Source organism: Metarhizium acridum, assembly GCF_019434415.1.
Source record: "Metarhizium acridum strain ARSEF 324 chromosome Unknown scaffold_72, whole genome shotgun sequence".
NCBI lineage: Eukaryota > Fungi > Ascomycota > Sordariomycetes > Hypocreales > Clavicipitaceae > Metarhizium > Metarhizium acridum.
In genome coordinates, this window is record NW_027094019.1 from 1176664 (window position 1) to 1195323 (window position 18660).

Sequence of the window (18660 nt, forward strand, 5' to 3'; positions counted from 1 at the left end):
TTGATCGTTCCGCATCTGCATCCGCATCCGATCCAATTCCATTCCCACCCTCCACAGCCAACAACCCGCTGCTCGCTCGCTTGCGCAATTGAGAGACTTGGCCCGGGCGGTGCTTCCTGAACTCTGTGCTGGCCTTGGACGACGAGCAATACTCTTGAAGAAACTGTAATTCTGAGCCCATGGTTCCCCCACCGTCGTTGCTCCGCATCTTCCATCCAACCATCGACCACTTCTCACGTCCAGACGTTCAAAAGACCCGGCCACTTAACTTACTTGCTCCTGCGACGGACCCAAACATCCACCTTGCGGCGCGATTCCCTTGTTGCTCCTGCGTAGCCGACTTCCACCCTGCCGGTTGCCAGTCGCTTGTCGCTGTCACCTGTCACCTTTCCGCCCGACCAAACCGACTCTATCGCCTGTCATCGGCCTCGCCACGTGTGAAGCAGCAGCAGTAGCAGCAGAAGTAGCAGCCGCAGTAGCAGCCGCAGTACCACCTGCCCTATGCCTTCTCTCGGCTTTCTCAAGAAAAAGAGGACGCGGGATAGCAACCCCGACCCCTCTACATCCAACCCCACCAGTCCAGTTGCTACATCTCCGTCGAAGCCGTTCGATTCTTCTACACTGCAGCAGCGAACCTCTGGCTCGCAAGCAAAGACGGCTTCTGGAACAGCTCCAGCTCCAGCTCCATCTCAAGGCTCAGCTGCCACTGCTGCGCCTGCTTCCCAGCAGCAACAGATGAATCCCGCAAACGCCCAAGGCGGCACCTTCGTCACTCCATTGCCCATGCAAACGAACCAAGCCGATTCCCAGAGCCTTCCCAGCATCAGTAACCTCATCCACCAACCCCAGAATGGTGCCTCTACAAACAATTACTCTTCCTTTAACCCTGCTGCCCTAGGCGCCCAGATCAGCCATCCTCCCAGTGCAAGTCCCGGAACCGATCCCGGCCATATGCAACAACAGCAGCAACAGGCTTATCCACAGCCAGCAATGCAACCACAGCAACAAGCTGGACAGTTGCCGGATCAGCAGCAGCAACAATTCCAACAGCAGCAGCATGAGCAGCGTGTCCACCACCAGCACCAGGGAAGCGTCACCCGCGTCACAAAGGGAAAATATTCGTTGGGGGACTTTGACATACTGAGGACGCTCGGGACTGGTAGCTTCGGACGAGTCCATCTGGTCCAATCGAAGCATAACCAACGATTCTACGCCATCAAGGTGCTCAAGAAGGCTCAAGTTGTCAAGATGAAACAAGTTGAGCATACCAATGATGAACGGAGGATGTTGAGCGATGTCAAACATCCATTCTTGATTACCCTCTGGGGCACTTTCCAAGATTGGAAGAATCTGTACATGGTAATGGATTTTGTTGAGGGCGGAGAGCTATTCTCACTGCTAAGGAAGTCCGGTGTGAGTACCAATTGACTGTTGGGGGTGGACCAATTCATAAACGCCGGCATCATATGTTGTTGTGTACTGATCGACCAAAAGCGTTTTCCCAACCCTGTTGCCAAGTTCTATGCTGCCGAAGCTACTCTTGCCCTCGAGTACCTGCACTCGAAGAATATTATATACCGAGATCTAAAGCCCGAGAACTTGCTGCTGGATCGGCATGGGCACCTCAAAATCACGGATTTTGGATTTGCCAAACGGGTTCCAGACAAGACTTGGACTTTGTGCGGTACGCCAGATTATCTCGCGCCCGAGGTAGTCTCTAACAAGGGCTACAACAAAAGTGTGGATTGGTAGGTTTGACCGTTGCCACATATGTGGGCGGTGCAATATGGGCTGTCTAGCTAATGTTTCTCGCAGGTGGTCGTTGGGCATTTTGATCTACGAAATGCTGTGTGGCTATACGCCGTTCTGGGACAGCGGCTCGCCGATGCGTATATACGAAAATATCCTGAAGGGTAAGGTCAAGTACCCTGCATACATCAACACGGATGCGCAAAATTTGCTGGAGAGGTTAATCACATCCGACCTCACCAAGAGACTGGGTAACTTATATGGCGGTTCGCAAGATGTCAAGAACCATCCATGGTTCTCGGAGGTGACATGGGATAGACTAGCCCGCAAGGACATTGACGCCCCATATACACCGCCAGTGAAGGCCGGTACGGGCGACGCAAGCCAGTTTGACAGATATCCCGAGGACCCCGAGAAGTATGGAGGCATTGGAGGGTCAGATGAGTATGTACTTGGAATACAATGGCTTGTGAAGTATTGGAGACTAACTGTGTGCGTAGATACGGACACATGTTTACCGATTTTTGAAATTGGCAGATGATGTGCGATAACGATGGGTCTTTCTCCCTTTTCCCTGAATGTGTACGACATGGCGCGTTGGATGGCGACATATATATGATATTGGAAACCTGCCTCGGGCCTTCGAAGAGTGCCCGAATATGCTCACAGAACAATTAATTATCAGTGTTGCGGAGTTGGGCTGGAACCTTGGACAAACATATTGTTACACGGGAGTAAAAGGAAAAAAAAACGAGCCGAACAACCAAACATGCCACCTTCTTTAGTCACTGATTGCTAGCAATGACGCGAGGCATCTGTATGAATTATCACAACATGATACGTTTCAAGACTGACTGCAATATGAAGTGTAGGTGAACCGTGGGTATTAATTAGTGCCCATGTGAACTACCGCTGGCCGCTTGAAACTAGAGATGCTGATGACAACATTGGAGCCATGGAGCGCGAATCGAGCACTGCAAGCCACCTGCACCATGGACTGCTAGTTCGACAACCATAAAGATGGAAAGTCAGGTTCCGTTGTCAGCCTCGCAAACTGCACCACTGGACCACTATGGGGGCAGCTGGGGGCGCCTCGCCATATGCAAGCCCGAAGTGCTTGAGTGTCCTCGTTGGATGAGTAGATTGTCCGGAGGGTGTAGATGGCCCCGACCGTTGCTCGCCCACGCGGAGCATTTCCTTGTGCCTGTACTTGTACTCGTGTTTGTATTCGTATTGTCTAGCCTTTGCAGTACTGAAGTGAGAAGCAAGTTTTGATTATTGAGCAATAATACCCTTATTGACGTCTGGTTCAATTTCTTTCAGAAATAGTACGCTTAGAAAGAAGAAGTTCATTTGAACTTCATGTTCAAGGTGCTGTTTTCGTCATGGCCTGTATGTTGTGATCTTGCCAAATGTATCCGCCATGCCCCAGATACCTTCCCTCAGACAGCTAAGCTGCACAATCTGTGAGTGATCAACAAACAGATTGACATCCACGCCAAATTCCCGAATATACCAGTTGAATACCGGCGGGTCTGCCGCCTCAAACATGAGCTTTTCTGCGGGAAGCTCATCAAGGATACGCTGAATCACGTCGGTCCTCCACTTGGTGACGTTTTCAGTGATGCCCTCGCTCTCAATCATGATGCGCTCGACACCGGCATCAATGAACCTCTTGCCCGCGCTGATAATCTTGGACGGATCCGACGGACCTAGCGACTCCAGCTCGGAAGCCTTTGTATCACCGCCCGCGCCGAATTGGATCCCGCACTCGGGCTTAGCAATGAGGCCAGCTTCATGCACCTTGTCCACCAGTCGCAGCCAGTCATCTTGCGGCAGAGAGAGGAATCCGGTGGAAATCTCAACCACGTCAAACCCGACCTCTTTGCATTTTCGAATATACTTGTCCACGGCCGCTGTCGGCTCCGATTGGGTGAGTACGTGCTCAATCCAGCCTCCCTGTGGAGCGACTTTGTCAGCCATTTCGATTCCTTTTTATTTATTCATTCTTGGTCCGCGTGGACATGACCATGTTCGGGGGGGGCTAAGCAGGCCCTACCGTTGAGACATAGGCATCGTTTTCATGGGCTATCTGGATCAGCTCTCTCAGCTTGTCTTCGTGGAAGAGCGAGAACGAGCCCCCAGCAAACTTGACACCGTCAACTTGATGCGCCATGCTGGCTTGAGTTAGCGACCGACCGTTCCCTTGCTGTCAAACGGGGTTCTTCACTCGCACGCGTACGTTTCAAATACGTCTTGGAGATATCTCTTGCCCATGACGGAGTAGTACGGTCCCCTGATCTCGGTGACGCCAGTCTTTCTCGGTTTCGGGGGGCGGGCGTTGTGTCGAATGAACCCGAACCCTTTCGGATCTTCCAGCATGATGGGCTGAGTGGAAGACTGAGAAGCGGCTCGGCTTGTAAGCGAAAGTGACCTGGAGGCATTTCGTCCCACGATGCGGCTGTGGCGAGCAACTGTAGGACGGATGGGCATCGCCATCAGGGACGGTGTGGCATATCGCATTGCCGTGGTGGACAACATGTTGCGTTGCTAGAAGTCTGGAATCTTGTTCTTTTTTCCCAGCAAGATGACCGTTTGGGCGGTTTTACACACGATGCTGTTGGAAAAGTTGGATAGAAAATCTTAGATGGCGGGATATGCTTTCTTGGTCAGCTGTCGTGCGTGTCAATGTCAGAACGACGTCAAGCAATCTGTTGTGCTACCAGATGCGGTCCTATAGAATCTACACAATCCATGCGCTGCCATGCCATGTGGCGCTTGGAATAAAATTATCTTTGTTTGGTACTGGGTCTCGGCGGAATTGTAAATGAAAAATACACGGTAGCTTTTAGATGCGGCACTACACGTCGCTACATCCTCATTGCTATTTCTCATTTACCTCTGTCAGCTGCGGGCTGAGATATGTCACAAGTTCAGAGAGTCGACATTCTGCCACGGTCTTGTGTGTTTCGGATCTTTAGTAGAACGAGCTATTCGAAGCCAAGACTGGCGACATGGTGAATTCTCTCGAGGCCGTTGTCGATGTGTCTCGGCGGCAGCATTCTCGTTGAGTACTTGCGGGCATGCAGATGGTAAATACTCTGCTCATCACAAGAACTCAAACCCTCGGGACCTGGACCGCTATCGGCGCATCCGGGTAGCGGTCTCTTTAGGAGTACATGTCCTTGAAGCTGGGTCTTTGAACTTCGGTGCTCTGCATTATTAAATCAATGTCTGAGACCGCTTGCTGACGTGTATCCTGTAGGACCTCCACACGGCAAGTACACGATAGTGACAGGACGGCATGAATACAACCTCACCCAGCCCTCACCCGAGACGGGACGGACCAGTTTCTGATTTACAAAAGTGTATGTCCGGGAGCGACCCAAGGCGGGGGTGACGGGGGTGATGAAGACACCATCATTTATGCATGGCTGACCGTGCTGGGAATATGCCCAGTCCAATCGACCCGTTTGCTGCTTGGAATAACGGCGCAGTCAAAGCCACGGGCGCATCCAAAACTGAGGTCTGGAGTAACATCTACATGATTTTACCATGACTCAAATTCCAAAGCTACTCGTGAGCCCCGCCAAGGCGTCTCATCTGCATTGGACATGCAGAATATAGCAGATATCGCACCGACCGCCCGATACACTGGTTGCGAAATTCGGCGATGGACCGTAACGATGCCCAAGACATCGTACGAAAAAACTGCGCAACTGTCGTGAATATGGCATACAGTCAGAAGCTCAAAAACGCGAATAGACTACGAGGGCGCAGGGATCGTTATTCATATCGACGTGTGGCAGACTCTCTATGTCTTGGGATTGTATCGACTTGATGCCGAATAATCATATCATGTCTTTGATTTCACGGCTTCGAACACCCTGACCATCAAGCACGTTGTATGAAACCCAGCAGCCTTACTGACATGTCTTTCTGCCATTCGTCAGGATAGCTGTTGGTACATGCGTCGACGACATTAGATTCCCTTGCTTTTAGCCACCGCATGAAGCCACCGTGATGATGCAACATCGGTCAATGTCAACAACCAGCACAGCCCTTGGCATCGCCCATCTGCCCACGTCGCTTAGTATTTGCGCAGTATGCTTGCAAGCAGCCCCCTCACTCGCAATATAAAATCTGCGTCTGATCTCGACTCTGTGATTCAATCGCAATCTCTCAGTCAACAACAGGGTAGTATTCGAAGAGTCCCTTCCAACCTTTAGTACCAAACCATACAGTTGTAACAAATCCTACAAAAAGATAAAAAAAGACCATGAGGACTGAAGAGTTTGATTACAATGTCGACTCAAGATTCGTGCCAGACGATCCTGTTGAGCTGCGTGGCAAAAGCCGCGAAAGTGGCAAGATGGTCGTGCTCGACCGCTCTACCGGGATGATTGCGCACACGGTGTTTTCAACCATCTGCCAGTACTTTCGCCCGGGCGACCTGCTCGTATTGAACGACAGCTACGTGCTTGCAAACGTCTTGTGGTTCCGGTACGGCGACGAGTCTACCCATGTGGGCTTGTGCGGCCACGAGCCCGACGGCACGACCATTGTCGATGTATTCGGATGGCCGTTGGCTACGCCGGCGCTGACCCTGACGTCCAAAAACAACGACAGACTCACCTGTACCCTGCTTGAAGCGCTGCCCGACCAGCTCTGGAGAGCGAGGTTCGAGCCGCTGGACCTGGTTACCCCGACGCTGGTTGAATTCGGACGGCGAGTCGACGACATGATGGACCCGAACCTGACGCTCTGGAGATCCGCGCCCCTGGCTTATCGCTCCGTGTACGCCAATACACCTGGGTCGTTTAATATCCCTTCAGCTGGGCTTCACTTCTCCGAAGCACTGCTGGCCGAGGCTGTCGCCAAGGGAGTCGAGGTCGCTCACATCACGCTGCACGTCGGGGCGACCGAGACCTTTGCCGTTCGTCACATCACCGAGAGGGAGATTGAGAACCACAAGGTCAGGTCCGAGTACTTCCAGGTTGGAGACAAGGCGGCTGCACAAATCAACCGGGCCGTGTCCGAGGGGAGGCGTGTCGTCGCCGTTGGCACGACCGTCATGAGAACCCTCGAGACACTGGCGGCCAAACAGGAGCCCAAAGCTCCTATCCAGGCTCAGTCGGGGTGGACAGATCTCTACATATACCCCGGATTCAACTTCAAGCTTGTGGACGTGTTGCTGACAAACCTCCACCAGCCGCGGTCTAGCCATATCGTGCTGACCGCGGCCTTTGCTGGGAAAGAGCTTGTTATGCGTAGCTACGCCGAGATTCTTGAAGGTGGTGGATACGAGTTCGACATGTTTGGGGACAGCATGCTGATTGTGTAGCTGCCTGGCTGGCTCGTTCAATATTGGCCCTCATCCGCCAATCACTCTTGCGTTTGTTGCGCGGGCGTCTAGGTACCAGCAGTGACCTTTTTTTTATTTTTTTAGTTAGTTAGTACCAGGCGTGTTATGAAATGGACTTGGCAAATGATTCACCGTTGTGCAACGAAAGTCATTGACGCGGTTCAACACAGAGTACCGAGTATTCTTCAAAAAAGAGTCAAGTGTGAGCCGGAGAAGTCAAGTGCCGTCAAGTGCCGTATTGTTCCACCAGATTGCTTGCCAGAAAGTCACGGGGCTGGTCTGGTGCATCCGACAGGGTTTCGCCAGCGCATTGCAGGTTACAGCGAAAGCTCGTTTAATTTGTTCGAGGCGTCTTCGGCCAAATTGCCGGTTCTCGTCGTAGACTTGTCCCTTGTTTTTTTCTTCCCCCGTCAGTCCCCTTTCTCCACATCCTGTACTCCGTATGTACCAAGCGTTCTGCGGTTCTGCGTTTCAAAAAGGGGCGGAAGAAGCTTGGCGATTCGGCTCTAGATTTTTAAGGTTAAAGGCGGGGGTGCAAAGGCGCCAAGAGATGAAGGATGGACGACTACATGTTTCGGTATTATGTCGACGAGTGTAGAACTGTCGAGGAGACGACGAGTTATCTGGAAATTTTGAACTACTCGGTCAGTTTTCCTTGAAGCAATGGCCATTGGAATGAAGCGGGAGTATATGGTCTAACTGTCTAGCGTGCAGGATCCGTTTTACAATTCGTGCGAAGAACATGCGCTTACAGAAGATGAATTTGACAATTTCTTGTATAGGCGGGTGAGTGTGCCGTCTCTGACGGAATCGAGCTGGACTGAACGAAACAGGGTGCGTTTGCGCCGCCGGACAAGATGCGCGATGGGACGAGGTTGTTGAGTGGGATCCGGCTGATGTGAGTATTGTTGCTGCCTCTTGATTTTGTGATGGCATCGATTGAGATGTCGAGTAATTTTTTCTTCTTCTTTTTCTTCGTCGACTGACAGCTCCTAGTGTGCAAAAGAACGCCAAAGACAAGGATACCTTCACGCCCAAGGTGATTTCGCTACCAAAGGACTCATACGAAGACATGGTCCGCGCCCTGAAGCTGCCTTTTAGAGGAATTGAGACGACGTCTGTGGTTGGGCCGTTCTTTTGGAGTTCCTTTGATCAGGACGACGATGATCCTCACTTGCGTGCGTTTTTTATTTTCATTTGATTCTTTTGGGTGCTCCCAACCAGCTGGCAGCCACCCACGTCCCCACGACTCACAAGAGGAACAACTGGACGACTAAACAAACGTTGTAATTAGAAATCATCCACCGCAAGTCCGACGTCCGCAAAAAAGGCAGGACCCGCGGCTGGGAAATGATGCTCTCGCACTCGTTCAAGACAAACATCACCACGGGCTACATCAAAGGCACGCCGTCATCAGACGTCGTGTCCGCGCTGCAACACCTCCGCGCATGTTCCGCACAGATCGGCCACCCGATGCTGCTCCCCATCATCATCCTCTCGTACGACCTGTCCACGGCAAATGACCAGAAGCAGCGCGACGCAAGAGACTGGCTGCGTCGTCTGGAGAACGCCGTCTCGCTGCGCAACGAAGTCGAGGAGCACGAGCGGTATTTCCAGGACGGCCTGCTGGAAGTAGACGGCCTGAATCGCGACCTCGTCGAATGCCACGGCCACGTCATGTGGAAGAGACCGCAGGCGTACTGGGCCGTGGCAGAGGAGATGGAGAAGGCCATGGGGCGCTACCGCGACAAGATGACGGCTGTGCGCGAGGAAAAGCTGCGACTTGTCAACGGCGAAACAGAGAGCGCGGGGGATGCCGAGAGGCGGCACCTCAAGGAGGTGGACAAGCTGCACCGCAGCATGACGGCGAGACTAGAGTTCTACAAGGTCAAGCTGAAGGGCCTGGAGAATTACATCCACACCACGCTGGAGAGGTTGAAGGTGCAGCGGGAAGCGGTAAGCTACACACGCGCGTGTCCACCGGCTCCGGCCCCCAGCCCAAAGGCTCTTGATCCCAGGGGCACGCTGACCCAGGGGTCCTAGTTGTACAACATCATGTCGCAGCGCGAGGCGAGACTGAACCTCGAAATCGCCGGAGAGCAGCGCCGCATCGCCCACGCCAGCAAACGCGACAGCACGGCCATGAAGACCATCTCGCTCATGGGGACGCTCTTTCTGCCCGGCACGTATCTCGCGTCTGTCTTCAGCATGACGTTTTTCAATTTCCAAGAATGTACGTTTCCCCCTTCCCATCGGATATTCTAAAGCTGCAAACTACTAATGCCTCTATTGCGGCCAGCCGCCCACCCCGTGTCCATAGATCTGTGGATCTACTTTGCCGTTACCATCCCCATCACTGCCGCCATCGTCGCGATATGGGTGTGGTTCGATCGCCGTCGCGAGGCACAGTATGCCAAGGACGATGAGGATCTTGAGCAGAACATTGACAAAATGGAAAAGGAAATCATGTTTCATTTGAGGAAGAGGACCATGAGCAAGACGCATACGTGGAATTCGCTTAGTTCGCCGCCCCGGCCGTGATCTCATGGTTTCGGGGCATGTGTCGATGAGGTGGGATAAGACGACAGTTTTGAGCTGTTATCTGGTCGTGTCGCTGTATAGAGTGGTTTTTTTTCTTCTTTGGTTCCAAGATGAGGTGGAAAGAAGACATGTGACTTGTCCTTGTATATAGGCCACGCCTTATGATTCACGACTTACGAACACATGTATGCACGGGCAGCCGTCACCAGATTGGATACAGAATACAGAATACAGACTTCAGAAGCCACATTTAAGCTGGCGTATAGATAATGCTTGATTATTATTGTGCTGCAGGTAAACAATGTTCCCGGCTAGCCAAATCAAAAACGCCAGACCATGCACCTATAGCGCCCATCGTCGCAACAGATATCCAAAAGCAACCCGCGGCGCCGCAATCATGTTGAGAACCTCTCCCTGCATTTACAACCGGATGTGCCCCTCTCCGCCAAACCATCTTCGTATGTCAGAATTGTTCTGAGAATTGCCGGCATTCTCGTTGTTTCGGCCCATCCACTTGGGCTTCCTGATTTCCTGGAACCATTTGGGTGCCTCTATGCCCTCGAGGGTGTTTTTCACGCGGTTGCCTATAATTGCCAGCATGTTGTCGTCTTCCATTGCATCATCGGTAAGGGGAGCCCGTGGGATTTGTCCTGGTCGGCGATTGTTGGCCGACGGCACGGGTGATTGACTAGGCAACGGAGCGGAATCCCTAGCTGCGGGAATCGAGAGGATGGGCGCCGCTCTGCTTCCTCGTCCACCTAACGCGACCCTTGAAGCGGTGTCTCCCCGTCGACGGTAGGTCGCTGTGCCCCCAAGCTCTCGTTCAATGAGCTCACGACCTTCTCGCCAAGATCCGGTCCCATTCGTCGGCCCGTTTTCATCGCCCTCGTCAATAACGTCGATACCAACAAACACACGCTTGACCTTCCCGTATAATCCGAACAATGTTGCTACCACTGGGAACAAAACAACAATCGGGAAGAGGTCATCAAACCACCGACCAGGCGCAGTTTTTTCGAGTAGTTGTCCAAGAAACTTGAAGAATATTGTCTTCTCATACACCTCCTTAGACAAGAATGTCACAAAGTTGTATGACAAGGGAATGGTAAGCTTGGCGACCTGCATCGAGTACCAGAACGCTGATTCGTAAGACGTGTTCCGCTTCACGAGGGCCCGGCCACGCCAGACTTTGACTTCCGTCATGGAGAGAAGCGCTGCTGCACACATGTAGCAAATCCAGAAGGCAGACACGACTTGCCCAGCAAATCCAACTTCAGGCTTGTCTCCCACCCAGTGATGTACAACGCTGAGGCGAATAACAGACAAGCGCGGGAATGTATATCGGACTAATTCCGACCAGACAACGCAAGCAGAGGCGAGAGCTAAGAACAGACCAAATGCTACCTGGGCATAGGGGATGACGTGGTAGTAGAAAATGTACCGAGTATATGGGCTCAAAACTTTGGTCCTCCCCCAAACTCCCGTGTGTGGTGACGGCTCTCCGAAATCTAGTTTCTTTGAAGCGGCGGAGTTTAAAATTGCCTGCAATTCCCCTGCTTCGTGTACCAAGCGGCTCCATTCGTCGACATATCGAGATCTGGCATGTCTGGCCCGAACAAAACTTCGAGTCAACTCGGCCAAATACTTTTCTGTGATGACCGGGGGAACCGATCGACCGTTAGTCCCAAATATGCTAGAACCAGACGGCACCTGAGACGGCAGGATGTTGCCCATGTCTTGAAGCTCCTCAATCCATTCTTGAAAGCTCAAAGCACTGCCAGTCTTTCGGCGACAGAGCTCTGCGACTTGAGCTTCAACTTCCTCTAGGATGACCAGTGTATCTTCCATGTGTTCGTGCACCTTTGGGGCTCGTGACTGCAATCGTCGTAATCGGCCGCTTATACTTGCATTTCGAATTAGTCGTCTGGGAATGGCAACAAGCCCGTGGCCCATGAGATAGATGGCGAGCACAAGACCCCAGCAGTATGCAAGAGTCATCAAAAGACCCTTCAGCGATAAAATAGAGGGTTGATACGCAATAAAGACATAGACCAAACCAATGGCACTAGCACCGAGGACGATGGCATAGAACTGCGCATTTTGACGGAGGGAGTATTTCAGCTTATCGCTCGGCTCGTGGTAGCCGGCATCCGAGTATTCACCCAGAATGGGCAAAATGGCCCTATAGTCTGTAAGTCTATCGCCATAGTAAGCAATGGTCCTTGGAGAGCACCATACCAAGTCAAAACAAATGTCAGCCAATATGTTATCCGCCACGACACCAGAACAACTCGTTCAGGGAGCCATATTCCTCTAGTAGTCTCGTCGTCGGTGGCTGCATTGGACGCTAAGTCTATGGGAACAAGGAGCACGACTATTGATGGCAGCCATAAGGCGAAGAAGATGGGGACGAGATAAAAACCCGGTGTGGTTCGCAGCGGCAGGTAGTATCGCAAAATCAATAGCACGATGAGCGAAATTACAAGCAGTGCGAAAAGCGAAAATATGATGGAACCGACCGGCGCGGCACTGCTGGTGATGTGAGCCATGGCGAGCAGCCCGTGGGTGAGTCCATGCAGGCGATGCGAAAAATGAAGTTGGATTAGTTGAAGCGGTTGAAAGACGAAGCCGGAGAAACCGCGAGCTCTAAATGGCTGTTGCCTCTCGAACGGTAGCTTGCGTTGCCCCCCCCCCCTGGCTCGCAGGTCCCATGACGCAATGCTAGTACAAAACGGCCGCTGAAAGGTGCCCAGACGGTTGGTGCTCAAATGTGGGGCGCTAGGGAGGTGTGCATCTCGTGCAGAGAGTTGTTGGCAGACTGTGCAACATGGAGCACGGAGTACGAGTACCAGTTTAATTGATTCGCGCCCGGTCGCGTTTCCATCGCGTCTGACATGCTTTGCAAACTCCAATTTATCACCATTTTTTAGGCTCGACGCAACTTTATGCACCACCCATTGACGACTGTAACTCGCAGCCTTTGCCATGGCCGCTTTGCCCGATCTCGCCGAGTGTAAGCCGTCTTTATTAGTTTCGTTTCGACACAGCTGACAATTTGTAGGGCTTGTCGACTCCAACGATGCGCTCAATGTGAGCCTGGTTTCTCCGTCCAAGTCTGGACTCCGGCTGGTCGGCTCCTTTCATCCCAACTTTACGTATTCAATTTTTGGCGACGAGGAGAAGATCTTTGGTTACAAGGACTTGAAGATTAGCTTGCGATTCCGAGCTAATGATATGCGGCCACATTTGGAAACGACCTACAGCAAAAAACTAAGCCCATCAGCCGGCGTTGAAGAACCGACTGATATCAACGCTGTGCTTCTAGCAGGAAATCACTTGCCCAAAGGTAAATATAGCTGCCAAACTGACATCAAACTACCTACTGATGTTCCTAGTTGCTTTCGTCAAGAGCTCCGATTTCGAGAGCAGCTCTCGGCAGCTTGGCGACAATTGGACACCTCCTGGCACCCTACAAGAGACCATCGACGGACCTGACGGCCAGTATGAAATTTGGAAAGGCAGCCTGGAAGATCCGGCTATAAAGCAGCTGAACTCGCGAATTCAGATTCTGGTGCCTATGCTTATCGAAGGTGGTTCGTACATCGGCCAGAACCCCGAGTCAGACTCGTCTGACATCGATCTGTCCGATGCAAACCGTTGGACTGTCTTCTTCCTCTACCGTACACAAAAGTCAGATGATGAACCGGATAAGAAGTCATACGTCTTTGTTGGATACTCGACTGTATATCGATTTTTCTACTTTGGCCGACCCCCCACTCCGCCACCGGAATCCGGAGACAAGTGGGAGTTGCCAGATGGAAGCTTTGACTTGGCAAACCTCCCATGCAGAACTAGGCTCTCTCAATTCATCATTTTGCCACCATTCCAGGGCAAAGGAAATGGAGCCAAGCTGTATAAATCAATATTTCAACACTACCACAAACATGACCAAACGTACGAGTTCACGGTTGAGAACCCGAATGAAGCTTTTGATGATCTGCGAGATGTTTGTGACCTCACCTTTCTCAAGACAATCCCGGATTTCGTCAAACTGAAACTGGATTCGTCAGTTACGATCCCCAAGAAAGGTCCTGTGCCCAATCTGGTTGTTGGAGGAGACAAGCTTGAGGAAATCCGCTTAAGTGCAAAGATTGCTCCTCGACAATTTCACAGAGTACTGGAAATGTACCTGATGTCTCAGCTTCCTTCATCCGTGCGACCCTCAATGGCGCTGAATGACGACCCTCCAGCCCCCACACAGGCGGACAAGCACTTGGAAAGGCTGTGGCAACTGATTGTGAAGCAGAGATTGTATAGACACAACCGAGAAGCTCTGTCTCAAATCGAACAACCTGAACGTATCGACAAGCTCCAGGAGACTTTGGCTGGTGTTGAACTAGAGTACGCCCGCATTCTGGCGGCCTATGAACGAGCTGCTGGCCATGGTCCTGGCCCCAGTCAAGTAAACGGAAAGCGGAAACTAGGTGATGAGGCTGGAGACGAGACCGCAAACAAAAAGGCAAGAGTAGAAGATGTTTGAAATGGGCACAGCTTTGTGATAGGGGACGTTGTCTATGTACATGGAGGCTTACCTGGCGTTGGGGTTATTCAGTGTGAGAAGGGGGTGGTGGGCTAGAGATCATTGTAAAGTAAATCACGAATGGAAATGGGCTTCCTACACAATTCTTCTGCGGCGTTGGTATATCGAGCAACGAATTGGTCTATGCTTTCAACCAAGAGTAATACGAAATTCAGAATTTGCGTCGCGGAACCTGCGCTTTTCTTTTATTAACCAGTCGTGTTGAACCTCGTTCCGTTGACTCCCTGGACACCCTTGCCAAGCTGGCTAGCAACCACCGTAGCTTCACGGATAGCTCTAGAAATCGTTCCTCGGGCTCGGCCCTCCTCCAACACCAAGAGACCACCGATTGTGCATCCACCAGGGGTACACACCTTCTCTCTGAGAAGGGCCGGGTGCTCACCGCTCTGGACTAGCCCAGTGGTTCCTCGCATGGATTGAGTAGCCATTCTTTGAGCCTCTGCACGGGGCAGGCCCATAGCCACGGCACCATCAATGGCAGCCTCGAGCATCAGAGCAAACATGGCGGGAGATGATCCGCAGAGAGCTGTGGAGGCATCCATGTTGTTGGCGGGGAGGTAAACAACATCACCAATACGCTTGAAGATCCAAGTGACAAGAGTCTTCATGTCGGGAGGCAGAGGAGGATCAGAGATTCCGATGACGGTCATGGACTCCCGGATAAGAGCGGCAGTATTGCACATGGCACGAACGACCCTGCATCGACCGTCGTCCTCCGGGCTGGTTGTTGGTACCGATCCGTGCAGAGCAATCTCCATGTGGTCGGCGGTGATGCCAGCACATACGCTAATGAGAAGTTTTCCCTTCAAAGCATCTGCCATGCCGGGCTCGCCCAAAACATTGTTCACCATGTATGGCTTGCAGCCCAGGAGGACAACCTGCGCCTGTTGGACGGCAGCTAGGTTATCGTTCTGAACAACCTTCACGATGGATGAGTGCTCCCACAAAGCAGCCTTGACTCTCTTAGCACTCTCAGCGCTGCGAACGCAAGCAATGAATCGAGATGGGAGAGACTGTGGTCGCTCTTCCCCAGGGGTGGAAGCGCTTGATGATGGGGATTGAAGGGGTCGAGGACCATTAATTTCGGCCAAGGATGTAAGGATGCCGTTGAGAATGGCAATTCCCATGGTGCCTATTAATTAATGTTAGATGACGTGCTACGAAAATTGGCAGCAAAAAAGTACTGACCACATCCCAGCACCGTCATGGTGAAATCGCCATGTTGAAGGCTCATTTTGTCTTATTGCGGTGACTTCAGGCTGCAAACCTATGTTTAAGTGGAAAGCGATGTTTTTAGGTGAGATAAACAAACAGATCTAATATTCAGAAAGAATGCGGTATTCAACGAAGCAAAAGCCTTCAGAAAGAGAAAGCCTTATGCGTCCTCTCTGTAGTTATTTGCTAAAGTGATCGAGTGAAAAAGGACTGGGGCATTGTGAGAGTGAAGAGCGAACCCATGTTTTGACCAAACCGCTGAAGGCAGTGGGAATTGACCGGCGAGATTTTCCGGTGCTTTAACAGATTTCCTACGCTGTTGGCTCCGGTGCCGGCTGGCGTCTCTGTGCCGTGGCTTTACCGCGGCCAGGTTAGACAGGGGCATCTCAGCGAGCAAACCGCCATGCTCACCGAGATCCACCTGCCGTTGAGATCAGCGCAGGCTAGCATTCGACGCCTTCATCCATTCGTCTCAACAAGTTCTTTGCTAAAGACGCTGCATGTCACCACTCTTGCCTCAGACGGCAAGCTGATTCAGAGCTGTGTTGCAGCACATAATGGCAGACCCTTTTGAGGTCCGCATGCGATTCAGCTTGCAGTTGCAGCACTTGAATGCCTCTGTGGTTTCTGCTCAAAAAGCTGCCCAGTATGCCTTGAAATACAAAGACATGGATGAGGACTTGCACTCGTGCATCCTCGAACAGGTCGAAAGAGTAAGGATTCTATCTGAAGGAACTTGGTGCGAACCATGACTGCGTGACTAACATGCCGCAGAATAACATGAATACACGCGCAAACATTATGTACTTTATCGAGCACTTTCTAGACTTGGCGCAACAGGGACATGCCGAATACGTTCGTATGATGCAACGCGATATTATTCGGGTGGTTGATGCTGTTGCTCCTGATGATGGATCTGGCGCCACAAATGTCAAAGTAGTTCGAAAGGTGAGTCTGCCACAATACAAAGCTTCTCTCACAAGCATCCGTAAGGGGCGGTTGTTGACCTCGAGTTCTAGGTCTTGCAAGGTCTCCAGACCAAAGGGCATTTGGAGTCTCAGGCCGTTAGCCAGATCGAGGACGTTCTGAAAGAACGCGAGACCAACGAGGCTGATTTGAGTCCTGCGTCGCCACCTAGCGATGTTGAAATGACAGACAAGTCAGATGCCCAGGCCGTACCCAAGTCGGCACAAAAATCAGCACCACATCGCTTGGATAAACGCCAAGTCGAACAGCGCATAGAGGAAGACAGGGAACGTCACAAGCGGCAACGAGAGAGTATTTGGGCTATACCCAAGACTGAAGACGCAGAGATGAACAAATTGTGGGAGGAGACTAGTGATTTCGGCGAAGATGACGACCGGTTACTCTCTGAGGAAGCCGAAGATTGTGCCAAGGAAATGGAGATGCAGCATTGTCCACATAGACGCGCTGCAAATGGAGACCACCACTAGCCGCGGTGTATTGGGGTCAATTTTGTTGCATTGCGTGGAGTTTTGGAAAATTTTCTAGGGTCGGGTGGTTGTGCCGGTATGAGTTTGTAGATAGGAAGTCCTTTGATACCCATGATAGGTCACTGCTGATTTTCTTGTGTTTCGTATCCAAAAAATAAACGAAGAAAAGAAGAAAATAAAGCAAATCATGTTGCTGCCATGGATCAAAGACATACTCTATATGCCAATGCTTCAACAGGTGTTATCACAAGAAAACATTGAAGACATCAAGTTGAGAAGTAAGTTTTTTGTTTATGTTGACAAGGGAATCGGTTACCCTTTAGATACTAGTACAGGTGACGATTTTGTACATGCAAACCGGCCTTCTATGATGAACTTGCCAGCCCTTTATTGCAATTCAATGGCATTCTCTTTACTCCATGACAACAGTAGCACCAAGCTCCTTCATGGTGGCAATAATCTTCTCGGCCTCTTCCTTAGGGATGTTCTCCTTCATCATTTTAGGTGCGCTCTCCACAAACTTCTTGCTATCTACCAAGCTGAGTCCCAGCAGACTCTTGACCTCCTTGATAATCTTGGCCTTCGCGCCGGCATCGAAAGCTTGCAGCTTCAGGGTAAAGAGGGACTTCTCGGCAGCAGCAGGGGCGGCTTCTTCGACTTCCTCAGCGGCAGGGGCGGCGGCGGGAGCGGCAGCGGCGAAGCCACCCATTGGCATATCGGGGATGTTCAATTTGCTCTGGACATTCAAGATCAGCCATGTCAGGTCGGAGTTTGCGATTGCTATCCTCCATCAAACGCCGAAAACCCACCTTGAGGCTTGATACCAAATCGGCAGTCTCCAACAGAGTCAACCGGCTGATCTGATCGACAATCTCGGCAATCTTGGGGTTCGTCGGAGCGGCCTCAGTTGAGTTGAACCTTCTTGTCGTCGAGGCGATCTGAAGCATCTGTGCAGGGGCTCTAGCAGAGTAGACAGAGCGCAATTGGCGAGCGCAGCTCTGCGTCGCATACCGGCAGGACATTGCCATGGTTGGTGATGTGTGATGGGGGCTGAATGACTCAAATTCGTGGTCGAGATGATTCGGTCGCGGGCAGCTTTCTCAGTCAAGGAGTGCTTCCTGAAGTTTTTCGGGCTGCTGTAGTTTGCCTGCGCAAGTGGTCCCACCTGCGCGCTGATTGGCCCGGAAAAACCTGCGTCATCACATCCGGGCTGGTACCCCTGTCACTTTCAAAGAAAAAAAAAGTATCTGAGCCTGGCAAATGTACGAGACGGAGATAGCTCAAGCAGCACTCAAAGAGTGAAAGTCGTTCAACATCGACGCAATCATGGCAATGATTGACGTCTCACGGCAGAAGAGGTCACTTCTAGCTGATGCGATCGTATTACATCATCTGCCTCCGGAATTACTTGACATTATCCGGCAGCAATCAACGACAAAAGTCTTGGACGCAGTAACACAGGCGGCGCTATACCCGCCACTTACAGAGCGAGTCTTTGTGCATTTTGAAAATGTCTTTCCCGACATATGTGCGCGTTGGATTCTCAACGCCACAAATGAGTCAATTCTTATAAGAACAGCAGCATCTTTTGCGAGATTATTACCGTTTGCGCCATATCTGGCTTCTTTTCTTCGATGTACCGACGACGTTTCTCCCATCACGGCGCAGCCTTCATCCCTGCAACTGTTACTACCCAAATTTGACCAGTCTTCATTGTCAAGGTTAGATGGGGAAAG

General features: G+C 51.5%; 9 protein-coding genes across 10 annotated transcripts; 5 read left to right on the forward strand and 4 right to left on the reverse strand.

The window, feature by feature from the left end:
- Positions 1 to 501: 501 nt before the first annotated feature.
- Positions 502 to 2952, forward strand: TPK2_2 (cAMP-dependent protein kinase catalytic subunit; the record flags this gene model as incomplete). The annotated part of the gene is made up of 4 exons (XM_007816792.2): positions 502 to 1413; positions 1495 to 1748; positions 1816 to 2193; positions 2250 to 2952. The coding sequence occupies 4 exons, from the start codon at positions 502 to 504 to the stop codon at positions 2275 to 2277; spliced, it is 1572 nt and encodes a 523-aa protein (XP_007814983.1). The 3' UTR covers positions 2278 to 2952.
- J3458_007134 (uncharacterized protein) lies at positions 2402 to 4756 on the reverse strand. The gene is made up of 3 exons (XM_066119216.1): positions 3992 to 4756; positions 3809 to 3926; positions 2402 to 3708 (listed from the first exon to the last, which is right to left on the reverse strand). The coding sequence occupies exons 1-3, from the start codon at positions 4288 to 4290 to the stop codon at positions 3133 to 3135; spliced, it is 993 nt and encodes a 330-aa protein (XP_065975853.1). The 5' UTR covers positions 4291 to 4756; the 3' UTR covers positions 2402 to 3132.
- A 708-nt stretch (positions 4757 to 5464) lies between these two features.
- Positions 5465 to 7315, forward strand: J3458_007135 (uncharacterized protein). The gene has a single exon (XM_066119217.1). It carries the CDS (start codon positions 6029 to 6031, stop codon positions 7091 to 7093), a length of 1065 nt encoding a protein of 354 aa, XP_065975854.1. The 5' UTR covers positions 5465 to 6028; the 3' UTR covers positions 7094 to 7315.
- A 121-nt stretch (positions 7316 to 7436) lies between these two features.
- On the forward strand, positions 7437 to 9913 carry J3458_007136 (uncharacterized protein). 2 transcript variants are annotated; one of them, XM_066119219.1, is made up of 5 exons: positions 7437 to 7758; positions 7829 to 7900; positions 7948 to 9070; positions 9158 to 9347; positions 9414 to 9913. In XM_066119219.1, exons 3-5 carry the CDS (start codon positions 8465 to 8467, stop codon positions 9653 to 9655), a joined length of 1038 nt encoding a protein of 345 aa, XP_065975856.1. In that variant the 5' UTR covers positions 7437 to 7758; positions 7829 to 7900; positions 7948 to 8464; the 3' UTR covers positions 9656 to 9913. The 2 variants fall into 2 exon arrangements, with proteins under 2 accessions (XP_065975856.1, XP_065975855.1); XM_066119218.1 differs by lacking the exons at positions 7437 to 7758; positions 7829 to 7900 and having other exon boundaries at positions 7982 to 8292; positions 8409 to 9347.
- Positions 9887 to 12267, reverse strand: J3458_007137 (uncharacterized protein). The gene is made up of 2 exons (XM_007808791.2): positions 11894 to 12267; positions 9887 to 11837 (listed from the first exon to the last, which is right to left on the reverse strand). Exons 1-2 carry the CDS (start codon positions 12202 to 12204, stop codon positions 10076 to 10078), a joined length of 2073 nt encoding a protein of 690 aa, XP_007806982.1. The 5' UTR covers positions 12205 to 12267; the 3' UTR covers positions 9887 to 10075.
- A 373-nt stretch (positions 12268 to 12640) lies between these two features.
- Positions 12641 to 14195, forward strand: HAT1_1 (histone acetyltransferase 1; the record flags this gene model as incomplete). Its single annotated transcript, XM_007808790.1, has 3 exons — positions 12641 to 12668; positions 12717 to 13001; positions 13051 to 14195. 3 exons carry the CDS (start codon positions 12641 to 12643, stop codon positions 14193 to 14195), a joined length of 1458 nt encoding a protein of 485 aa, XP_007806981.1.
- A 248-nt stretch (positions 14196 to 14443) lies between these two features.
- P5CR_1 (Pyrroline-5-carboxylate reductase) lies at positions 14444 to 15489 on the reverse strand (the record flags this gene model as incomplete). The annotated part of the gene is made up of 2 exons (XM_007808789.2): positions 14444 to 15387; positions 15444 to 15489. The coding sequence occupies 2 exons, from the start codon at positions 15487 to 15489 to the stop codon at positions 14444 to 14446; spliced, it is 990 nt and encodes a 329-aa protein (XP_007806980.2).
- Positions 15490 to 15920: 431 nt separating this feature from the next.
- On the forward strand, positions 15921 to 17120 carry J3458_007140 (uncharacterized protein). The gene is made up of 3 exons (XM_007808788.2): positions 15921 to 16183; positions 16245 to 16418; positions 16490 to 17120. The coding sequence occupies exons 1-3, from the start codon at positions 16028 to 16030 to the stop codon at positions 16922 to 16924; spliced, it is 765 nt and encodes a 254-aa protein (XP_007806979.1). The 5' UTR covers positions 15921 to 16027; the 3' UTR covers positions 16925 to 17120.
- Positions 17121 to 17191: 71 nt separating this feature from the next.
- On the reverse strand, positions 17192 to 18001 carry MNP1_1 (54S ribosomal protein L12, mitochondrial). The gene is made up of 2 exons (XM_066119220.1): positions 17734 to 18001; positions 17192 to 17660 (listed from the first exon to the last, which is right to left on the reverse strand). Exons 1-2 carry the CDS (start codon positions 17950 to 17952, stop codon positions 17337 to 17339), a joined length of 543 nt encoding a protein of 180 aa, XP_065975857.1. The 5' UTR covers positions 17953 to 18001; the 3' UTR covers positions 17192 to 17336.
- Between the last annotated feature and the right edge of the window lie 659 nt (positions 18002 to 18660).